At 33.1% G+C, this 11770-nt stretch overlaps 1 protein-coding gene across 4 annotated transcripts in view; it reads right to left on the reverse strand.

The window, feature by feature from the left end:
• Fbxw7 (F-box and WD repeat domain containing 7) overlaps positions 1-11770 on the reverse strand; it is a 186060-nt gene that overhangs the window by 20356 nt on the left and 153934 nt on the right. For 3 of the 4 annotated variants that reach the window (XM_008854259.3, XM_008854257.3, XM_017803524.1), the window contains 2 exons: positions 4531-4613; positions 1051-1192 (listed from right to left, as the gene is read on the reverse strand). In XM_008854259.3, coding sequence (XP_008852481.1) covers positions 1051-1192; positions 4531-4613 — 225 coding nt within the window. Of the gene's footprint in view, positions 1-1050; positions 1193-4530; positions 4614-6900; positions 7337-11770 lie in introns of those variants that run through there. The other variant, XM_008854260.3, reaches the window with a different exon arrangement.

The raw sequence follows: 11770 nt of genomic DNA on the forward strand, positions 1-11770 counted from the left end.
AACATACCTGATGTTAGTTTTCTAGCTACAGAAGAAAAAAAAGATAATTATTTTGTTTTTGCCTAAGTATTTAAAATATTAAAATTTACATAACAGAACATTTTAGGTATTTAACATAAAGTCAAGTAAAGTATCTTTAAAATTTATGTATTCATTATATACCCAATCATTCAAGCAGTCAAAGGCAGTAAAATCTCTACATTTTACATTAGTATGGTGGCTAACATCAGGTATGTTCACATTTATTATTATTTGTAAAGAATAACTGAGTAATTAATCTATGATAACTGTTTTGCTAAGTTCTTGATTTAATGTATTATTTCATTTTAAAAAAAAGAGATAAGTCAATTAAAATCCACTGTTCTAAAAATTCATAGTATTCGAGGTTTGGTGGCAACTAATCTTCCTAGTGAATGTTCAAAGGATTTAAATACTAGCAAAAAATAGTAACTGGAATTCGAGAACACTAAAGGCATATGATGAGATAACTGATGAGATAATGTTAAATCAACTCTACTAGGGAAGTAGTAAAGGTGGTTACCTCCAGTGACTGATAGGTTCTTAAATTAACCTTAAATGCTAATTTACGAGTAGTGTTGTTCATAAAACAAGAATACATTCAGCAATCCAAAAACCCAAACATAAATGAAAAAAGGTCCTATTATTTTTAAAACAGCAATAAATAATGCAAAAGGACATTTACACAAAGTAAGCACTGAACTTTGGGTGACCATTACCCCTACACCAAGTACCAGAATACCTTCATTATCCCCATAAAAAGAAACTCTTTCCCTCTGTTTTCTACCTGGCAACCACTAATCTACTTTTCTGTCTCTATAGACGTGCCTGTTCTAGAAATCTTATTATGAACAGAATAAATCGAATAAAGGTGTTTTCTTTTGTGTCTAGCCTTTTTCATTAGTGCAGTGTTTCCAAGGTTCAGAAATAGTACAGCATGTAACAGTACTTCATTCTATTTTATTTATGGCTGAATAATCCCAGCAACTAACTAAGTGAAGCATGTCAATAATAGTAAATTCACATAGTCACCTGAAACATTTTTAGCCATTCCTGGAGGCCTGTGGGTGGTTGGACAGATGTAATCCGCCGTCGTTGTTGCCCTTGGCCATTGGCTGCTCTCAGGTCCCCAAAAGTTGTTGGTGTTGCTGAACATGGTACAAGCCCAGTGGTACTAAAAAAAAGAAAGACAGAAAAGAGCACAAGAGCAGAATCAAAGGTAGGTTTTAATTAAAAATTGTGAACTCTGACTTGCTAAGAATGATGACCTGGCATATTTCAAACATATACAATTATCCCTTTTATTTGCTATTCTCAAACAGCAGGGATACTTGAAACCTACTTTGCTATTCTTTATCTCCCTAACCCCCCACTCTCATAGAGTCTTCCTATGTAGCCAAGGCTGGCAGCAAACTCATTATGTAGCTCAGGCTAGCCTTGAACTAACAATCCTCCTGCGCTGGCCTCTTCAGTGCTGGAAATACAGGCATGTGAACACCCTATTTTGCTATTCTTAAAGTTTCTTCCCTCCTACCTGTCATCATATCCTATCAATGGTATTTGAAACCAATGAAGGAATCTCTATGACAAAGCTGTCAGTCATTTATATATTTCCTTAGGGCTAAAGGTGTATCTTACTGGTAGAGCACATGCTTAACATACACAAGGTCCTGGGTTCAAAACTAACTGCCACAAGTGAATGAATAAATGAATGAATGAATGAATGAATGAATGGATGAATAAGCAAGCAAGCAGGCATTTCCTTAGAACCTACAGATTCTATTTCTATGGCTGACCCTCAAGGACATAATTAAATAAAAGTTTAAAATTTCTTTTTATATAAAAAAGAATGTGAAAGTATTAATGATTTTAATACTTCAGGGATAAAAATGTTTGGGGCTTCACTGCCCACATACAAATCCCGAGGCTTGCCCCAGGTGCCTTCAAAATTACTTATAATATTTATCTGTTGCTAATTTTAAGTTGACACTTATTAAGCTGAGTCTAGATATCTGATCATAGATAGTCATGATTAGACATGTAGTTTTCCAGACCAGGCACAGAGAATTTAGAGGCAAAATTAAATTGAGATAATCTAAACATTCATATTCAACTTTGAGATAGTTAAAAAACTAAACAAATTAAATTTAGTAACAAGTAAAATGAAGGAGTTAAGATTAGATGATCTAGCTCTGAAATTATATTATTCTCGTAACATCAAAAATAATGTAGTTATACTATGCTAATATTATGTCAATAACAACTCCTCTAATCCAGCTGAAGTATTTATGCTCAAGGTAAATATGGAGCATTTTTGTTTTGGTAGCATTCCAAAAGAGAAGGAAGGTTTAGCTAACAAAATTACATCTCCATCGATTGAACCATGATAATAAAATGTTATAAATCTAAAAATCAGCCAGACATGGTAGCTCACACCTGCTATTTGACCATTCAAGACCTGAGGCAGAAGGACTGTCCCAAGTTTGAGGCCATCCCAGGCTACATGAGGAGTTCTAGCCAGCCTGGGTTATAGTGAGACCTTACCTCAAAAAAAAAAAAAAAAAAAACAGGCATGATGGTGCATGTCTTTAGTCCCAGCACTTGGGAGGCAGAGGCAGGCAGAAGATCTTTGTGAGTTTTGGGCCAGCTGGTGCTACAGGGAGACCTTGTCTCAAACAGACCAAAAATAAAAGATAAATAAAAAGTAATAAATTAAAAAAAGGAAAAGAACAAAGAATGCGTATAAATTGTACCATAACAATTGATTATCAAACTCTGATAAATTACTAATGAAGTAACTCCCACTTTTAAATTTCAATTTTTGGTTTCAAAATGTATCATAATCACTATTTTACAGAAAAGTCCTCTTATCTGCACCCTTTGAATCTTTTAATACTTATTAAAATCCATCCTTCTTTCTTTCAAATTCAAAGACAAATTCAATTTCCTTTTTCCAAAATAAAACAGGATGTGTTAATAATAATGTAATGACTTTTCCAAGAAAAATAACAGAAAATCAATTTCATCTGTCGATATTTGGTTAAGAGTACTACTAAACATCAAACATATACATTAGTAACTGACAAAACTTCCAAAAAGGCATGTAAATAAATGTGCATCGAATCTAATTTTGCTGTAGTATGATTCTTTGTTAAGAGGCAGTTGCTTTCTCAATATAAAGAGTGGGCAACTAAAATTTTACTAAAATGTGTTTCTACACCAAGAATTAAGCACTTATCATAAGCTGCACTTAAAACAACTGAACATTTTAATACCTTTGTCTTGGCATCAGTCATTTATAGAAGAAAAAAATGATGTGGCTGACTGAAATCTGTGCATTAAAATAGCATTGACAATTAGTTTAACATCAAACTCAACTTTTTCATCCAATAAATATATTATAAGGCTAGGAGGAAAAGTAAAATGGAATGAATGTTTTGACTTGTCTCTCTATCCCTTCACACCCTCTGGTGGAAGTGCCAACATCAGTAAAAATGCCTGAAGACAGACAGTAAGAGGGAAGGGACAGCATAGGAAAAACCACGAGGAACACCAGTTCCAGGAGAGCAAAGCCTTTTCTGTTCTTATCATCTCTCCAAATTTTTTTGTATGTAAAATTATTCTAAGTGTTATGATTTCTTAATTTCATAAGAGTATTTCAAAGAAATAAAAAAATCATAACCATGATGCTCTTAGAATTTTTCCTACTAACTTCTGATGTTATTTGAAAAGTGACAATTATATTTTTAAAAAATGAAAGAAAAAGATCAAAAAAGTTAAGATACTTTTGTCATTTAAATTTTAAAATACAGCATTCCAAGTGACATCTAAAGCCATTTTTAACTGGCTGGGAAATAAGATATTGTGCTTCAGTTAGCCTAATTAGCGTGAGAGTGGGGAAAGTTTTATACTGATGCAAAATCCAAAAATGATGGACTAAAGCAGGAAACAAAACTACAATTGTATCTAGTTGTTATGGAAACTATTCTTCTGGTGTGGAAATGTATGTGCTGAAACGTAAAACCTACCAAGCCAATAAAAGGGAATTTCAAACACATCAATTCTATGAAATACAATTTAGTTATTAAGGATATTTACTTCACTGCTAATAAATTTTGCTTCAGTTTTGTATATATAAATACTCACCGTAGAACAGCAGTTGCTATAGTAACAAGATACATTTGCTCACAGTCAGGTCTCATGTTTACTTTTCAGAATTCCCTAAAAATTGTGATTTTTAAAATTTTGTTCACTAAAGAACTTCTGCATGTATCTTACTTCAATGTATCAGAAAGAAAATACAAATGATAGTGTTAGTCCCTCTTCCTCCTATTTAAAATGATGTACCTTCCCTTTTTCTATAATCTCAAAATACATTAAAACAGTCAACAATACTAAAGATAGGTAGTATTATTATTCTGTGAAAACAAATTCAAAGAAATGTTTTCAAAATAATCAACTCCCCCAAAACATGAGACCCATGAGAGGATAAAATGTCATATTTAATATTACCTGGTATATTCTGAGACTTTGCATGGTTTCTTTCCCAAAGAAAACGAACGGACCTCAGAACCATGGTCCAACTTTCTTTTCATCTATAAGGTAAGACATTAGATAAAATTAAAAAAAAAAAAAAACCCACCTAGTCAGTGAGCAGAACTTGGGTTTGTATGCTAACATTAAAAAAAATTCTTACAATTTTCATGTGCCCACAATGGCAATCAGTAAGTTAAGTAATATGGAAAATACACGTTTCATTGTTTTTCCTATTTGTTCTTCTTGTTTTACTCTTTACAAACTGGAAAGGTAAATTTTCCTTTAGTATTTTGTTGAGAACAGTGTATAATGATTTGAAAAATGGTATTCATCATAAATATTCTTAGGGACTAATATCCCTATTTCTTATGTTTTCCAGTTTAATAACAAAAATTCATGCTAATCCATACAGAAAAGAAGCATATTTAACATTCTTTCCTTACTAATCTTCATGTTTTACAGTAACAAGATTAAGAATTTCAAAACCATAAATATGAACAACTGAATTTTGAACGCCCACATTATAAAAAGGTAAAGACAGCAATGTAAATAAGATAATCTTGAATAATGATTGTAATAAAGAAGAAAGTAATTAACATGGACAACATAGAGTTTTTAAAAACTGTATCTCCAACAACAGAGACTCTGGATGTGCTACATGAAGGAAAAAGTCATCAATAGCTACAAACACAGAGTATAGCTCATACTCAGGACAAAATATTCTAACTTGAAACAACAAAAAGACTTTAAGAGAATGAATTATGACTAAGAGATAGCCTACATTTGCATTTTAAAGGTGTTTCATTATTCCATGTTATACTATCAACATATGCAAACTTGCATTTTGTCAATGTCAAGATTAAAATATTTGTTTTCATATTTTACTAGATTAACAGGTTATCTGATTATATGTTTACTTCAAAACTAAGATCTGTTAAGATTCAACTTTTTCTATTTTAACAGTCTCTCGGATTTGTACCCATTCATCAATTATAGTATTACTGCATGTTATGGGGGGAGATAGCTATCTTTATTTTTATAGTAAGGTGAAAACCCTTATTTTGCAGTGCCTTATTTTCCTACCAATTGCTTCACATGGGAACTCATGGAAGCACCGTATGATTCAGTATAAACACCAAAGACCTTGGGTTTTTATGCTAAATATACTCTAAAAATACTCTAAAAATCTATTTGAGACTGGATAATAACAATAATGTTCTTTTTATCATGATGAAGATAATCTTCTAGTAAACACAGGATGATCTTATCACATTAAGGGTCTAGTTGTGAAGGTACAAGCTTATGCACAACTTATACCTTGATTCATGAAATACCTACTGGGAAAAAAGAAAAGGAACTGGTCTGGTTTCTTCCCTTCAGAAGTTTCTAGACTCATATTATTTTTAAAATAATCCCCTCCAAAACATTATTTTTTACTCTTGAAAAAATTTTATTGAAAAGCAAACATGAATAATATAAAAGCTGTAATATAGGTAGCCATGTGCTTCCACGTGTATAATTACAGACATAAATGCATACACACAACATGAATCCAGCGGGCAGGTCAGTCAGTGCGATTTTGAGAACTTTTGCAGGTGATTTTTATGACTGTTATGAGTATCTCTGATATTCATTCTAACTAAGTCATTAATACTGGCTTTCAGAGCATCCCAGGATGTCTTGTAAATACAGTGATGCAAATGCCATTTGCTACTAAAAGCAAACTTTCTTTCCATCTTAGAATCTTTCAATGAATAAAAATACTTAAAATTTTTATATATCAAGGAAATCACTGAGAAAGAATTTTATTTAAGTTATTTTATCAAACAAAATACCTTCTAAATGACCGTAGAAGTCTTTTAGATAATGTACTGTTTACTGAAAATACAGACTTTATAATAAAAAATTAATTGTGCAATTTTTGAGGGGTACCGAAAGTAGTATAATCTTTTCCTATAATATAAACCCCACACATTCCAGCGATTCTACAGTTTGAGTGAACTAATGAAAAAATATATAGAAGGTATAAAAATATTGAAGGCAAAAGGTTCACTAAAAGCCAAGTAAGGCTAGAGTATTTCCAGGTCAGCATTTAACGGAGCCACATTTGTAAAGTCTGAATATATTTTCAGTAAAAAATTCTCATATGAAAATATACATTATATTTTACAGCTTTTCCGAGCTCACGCTGTCTTTCCATATTCATGAAATAAAACAGAATACCAGACCATCAGCCACCCACCAAAATTAGAGGATACTGCAGCCATCTCTGATGATACAGATTTTCCTTCTCAGGCAGGCACACACACACAATCACACAGCACAGAAAGAAAACAGATTACTTACTTTGTAAAAAATCATTTTTAATGTGCCGTAGAAACCCATATTTTCTGTATTTTTCCCCTTCAGTGGTTCTGTGCCCCCGTGTGTCCGGCTGCTTGGCAGTCTCTGACAATATAAACCTTTTTCAGGTAGGTATGTCACAGATTCTAATGTGGACATGCTCAGGCACGTCAAAAAAGGAAGATTAGGGAGCAGAACCGGCAACCAAACTCCACAGTAAAAGCAAATGCAGCTCAGTATCAGAACGCTTCTCGGGACACACATACATACATGCAGCTTGACTGAGGAGAACTCGAGGGAATAATGAGAGAGAACCGAGAAGATTATTGGAGGAGACTATGCCCTGTCAAAGCCTTAACTGAACAGATTCCTCCCTCAGCAGCAGAGGGATCAGATTACATCTTCCCTTGAACACAGAATGGTGCAGTCCAGGATTCAGCAATGCAGACTGCACATCAATTATATGGTGATCCGCTCCAGGGAACCCGTAAGCACACAACGCACTGAACAGAGGGAGGACGTGGGCAGCAGAGACCGCCCCCACATCACAGCCCCTCTCCCCTTCCAAACTTTCAGATTATTTCTCATTTTGTAAAACCCTCATTTTTGACGAGTTTTAAATAGCAATCAGTATTCCCACAAATAAATCCTTGCAGAAACATTTTGAAATTGAAATATATCTGGGTAAAGTCCCACTCGCCGCCCCCCAAAGCAGGCTATTTTCGTTAACTGCCATCCTACTGTATAGTTCTGGCATAGGCTGATCAGATTTTTCAACTGGCTTGGATGGCATAAAATAGGCAATTAATTCCAAAGGGAGAAATTAAATTTTCTTTGGGGGAACTGCCAATAAAGTGAACCAGTTCGGAACATATAGGGTTTACAGAAATTATGCAACATAAGTTATATTTAAACTGACATCTCTCATATTAAGATTTAGTGAAAACGTTTTCTATACTTTTTCCATTACATTCTTTCAAAATATAGACTAGTACCACCTAAGTTGTTTGTCTGAAAGGTTATTTTCTTGGACACAAGCACAAGCTGTGTTCACTGCTCATTGGAGAGCCCACTGCTATCTGTAGATCTTACATAAACAGGAGGCACTGGACTTTTATTTCAAAAATTATTTGTACATTGCTTATCATTAAAAAGGAATTTTATATACTAACAAAGGAACCAACTTTGCCTGAAGGCAACATTTTTCTTAGAATGACTACTATACAAATTTAGATATTTCATCTTGCAACTTGCTACCCAACTACCTTCAGGAGGCAATTATAAGATTCCTTGGATGAGAAAAGCCATTATTAAATGCCTAGTTAATTTACTCCTATCCTCCCCATTAATGCTCTTTATTATAAGTAAACTGTATACCTCAGCATAACTGAGTAGATTTTGAAGAGGTTAATACAGCGTAGGGTGTGGTATATGCCTTTAACTCCAGCACTTGGGAGGCAGAGGCAGGCAGATCTCTCTGAGTTCAAGGCCAGCCTGGTCAATACATGTAGTTTTGGGCCAACCAGGACTACATAGTGAGACTATGTCTCAACAAAGCAAAACAAAACAAAACAAAACAAAACAAAACAAAACAAAACAAAACAAAACAAAAAAAATAAACCAAGCAAATGGTACTAAGAAAAAAGCAGGCATTGCAATTCTAATATCTGACAAAATATTTGTTGTTGTTTTTTTCTACAAGTAAGAGATTTCGATTAAAGATAACTTCTCTTTTAAGACAACCAATTGATTATTAGGGAAACTAACTTCTGCTGAGTATGTGTGCCAAACTTCTGCTGAGTATGTGTGCCTATTGTCTCTGAGGAGGAAAAAATTAAAATTAAGACCCGGGTAGATTTTTGAAAAAATAATAGATAGTAAAATACAATTTTCAGGAGAGAATCCAAGATGCACGTCTTCATAAAATCTTACGTTATTTTATTTTTAAGTAAATGACATTAATAGTGACAGTAATAATAGTAAACATATTTTTAAATTACTATTTTATGTAGTGTTTGGAATCATTTTAGTGAAGGAAATCATGTACCACCATTGCAAAACTAGTAAAATGTATTAAGTCCAAATAGTATTTCTTTTGTTTTCTGAAGAAACTTTCAACGTACTTCAAATAACTACTGAGACTAACCTTAATTTAAAAATCAGGGAATACTATCTCAAGGTCTACTACGTTAAAAGAGGAAAACATTAATTTTGTATATTCAAAGGAAAGCTCTCATAGCTACATGGCTCCTACTTCTGACTATGAAGTTACAAGAAAACTTGCTCACAAATATTTATCAAAATATTGCAAATATTGCAAATGATAACCTAATTTTACCAAGTAGTTAAACAATCCCCCCAAGATCTCATTTACAATGTTAATTTAACTGTGAAGAAAGAATTCGCCAAGCAAGGCTAGTAACCAATCCTCTAACTGAATTTCAAAGTAACTAAATAAAAATTATTTTCAACATTCTCTTACTTATTATCAGTGAAAATTATAATATAGCTTATTACTAACACCAGACACTACACATGAACAATGAAAATTAAATCATCCTCACGTTCCTAGTTTTGAAAGTCTTGCCTAAAATACATATGGTCTCAAACTTTAATCCTATTTGAAAGTTTTTAGTAATACGATATAAAATAATCTGCCTATTTCTATCTATATTACATTTATGCTAGACAAACTTTGTAAAAAGCTTATTTTGTATTTTATGCTACAGCATTAATAAGTTCATTAAAAAGATTAGCTAATGAATTGCTATAGCTAGGGAAAAGCTGATGTATCGTACACAAAATTTTAGAGTACCTCAACAAAGTAAACATGTTTTTATTAAAATAAAACTAAATTTTCACATAATTTCAGCCAGGTAATAATCTTCCCCACTCCAGAAAAAATATTTTGTGTGCTGACAAGCTATATGCATCATTTAAAATCTACTGGGAAACAAGGAACAATGAAGTCCTGGAATACAGCCCATCTGCCAACACAGACCCACAACTCATCTCATCATAATTCCATCGAGATACATAATTCCACTGAAGTACATCATAATTCCATCGAGGTACATAAAAATGGATGGCAGGAGTAACCAGAGAACAAACAGCACAAAGACATGCTCATGTTCTACCCCACAGTAGACACCTATGGGAGGCAATGGCAGTAGAACGATTAACACAAGAACTACTATAGTAGTAGGAAGGAAATGGCTCTTTCTGAGCAAATGGTGATTATCACTCAGTTTTTTTTTTAGAAATGTAAGTTGTGCTTATAGACAGAAATAAAAAGTCTATACGAAGTGAGAAAAAAGTATAAAGTCATCAGTGAATCACAGGTCATTAGTATCACTAGTGAGTATTTCTTACCTTGATCTTCAGGTCATTGTTTCCCTTATACATATGTAGTTCTATTACTGTCCCAAATCAATACCAAGACTGTTTCTATTATAGCTTACAGTCATTATTTTTGTACATATATCTCTGTTACAAACTACTCAATTGGGGTACCTTACTCAAGTTTATTTGTAAAACATGCAGAAAAATTTTATCTAACAAATAATAGTTTTAAATAATTGGTCATACAAGCAAGCAGTAGCAATCACAAAAATTATTTAGTAAGGCTATATATATATGTATACATATTTGTTTCTTTATATATTATACTTATTATTTTCAAGTTTATTGTAATATAATTAGCTGGTTATACTACGAATATTGATTTTCATTACCTTGCTAACATTTAAAAATATATTTCTATCTTATAATTGCAAGAGAATGTTTATATTTTATGTCAGTGATTTTATTATGATAATACTCTACTCTGTAAAGGAACAGGAAACCACCTACCACAGTTAGCTGTCTTGCCCTGAGCAAAGAATTCAAAAATTTCAACATCAAAGAATGTCAAGCACGTTGAAGCTGAAACAAAATTTCTGAGACTTTACTAACTAATCGTTGGTTAACTTTCTGGGATGTAAGTTCTTACTGAAAGGCTCATATCTAATACTGGCAATTAAGTAAAAACTGATATTACAGGTGCTATCACTGTTATATTACTGGTGCTATCAATTAAAACTATGCATGCTCACTAATGCCAAGTAAAGGCACTTCAATCCTTCATTAAGAAAACGGCTGGATTCTACAATGTATTAAGCACAGGACAGTACATTAAGACTTTTTTCTTTCTCTAAATTTATAGTAAATTAAGAATAAGGAAATATAAATATACACATGACTCTTAGAACTCACAATGAAATTCTAAATACTGAAAACACTGCATAATTTAACACAGAAAAACTTGTGTGAGTGGACAGTTTATAATAATATGCAAAAGTTGTAACCCATAGTAAATCAAACTGTAAATGAAAATGTCAGATCAGACTTAAGGTTTTTTTTTTTTTTTAACTTTTACAAAAACTTTATTGAGAATTTCATACATACATATAAGGTGTTTTGATCAAATCCATGCCCACTCCCTCCCCTCCAACATTGCCCCCTCTGAAAAGGTAACCCTATAATCTTTTAAGGGTTAGATACAAGCTCCCAAATACTTCTGACATTTTTGGCTTTTGGAACAGAGTGTGTTGCTAACAGGCCCAAGGACATTTTGACTTTTAGCCAGGAAACTGGCTACATTTCTTTGGGGCCTTTTTACCCAAAATGCCTATCCAATTCATACCTCCTATTCTTATCACACCATCCTCTGAAGAGGTTACCCAAATTGCCAATAGGGAATAGGGATGCCGACCGTTCTGGCTTCTTCCATGCTGAACAGGGATGCAGGGTGAGGCAATTGGGGTACCCCTTCAGAGGGTCTATCTAAAAGACTCCCAAATTGCATAACTCTTGTCTCTAAGGGGAAAAGAAA

This window comes from Nannospalax galili, unplaced genomic scaffold (assembly GCF_000622305.1).
Source record: "Nannospalax galili isolate Female #2095 unplaced genomic scaffold, S.galili_v1.0 scaffold305, whole genome shotgun sequence".
Lineage (NCBI taxonomy): Eukaryota > Metazoa > Chordata > Mammalia > Rodentia > Spalacidae > Nannospalax > Nannospalax galili.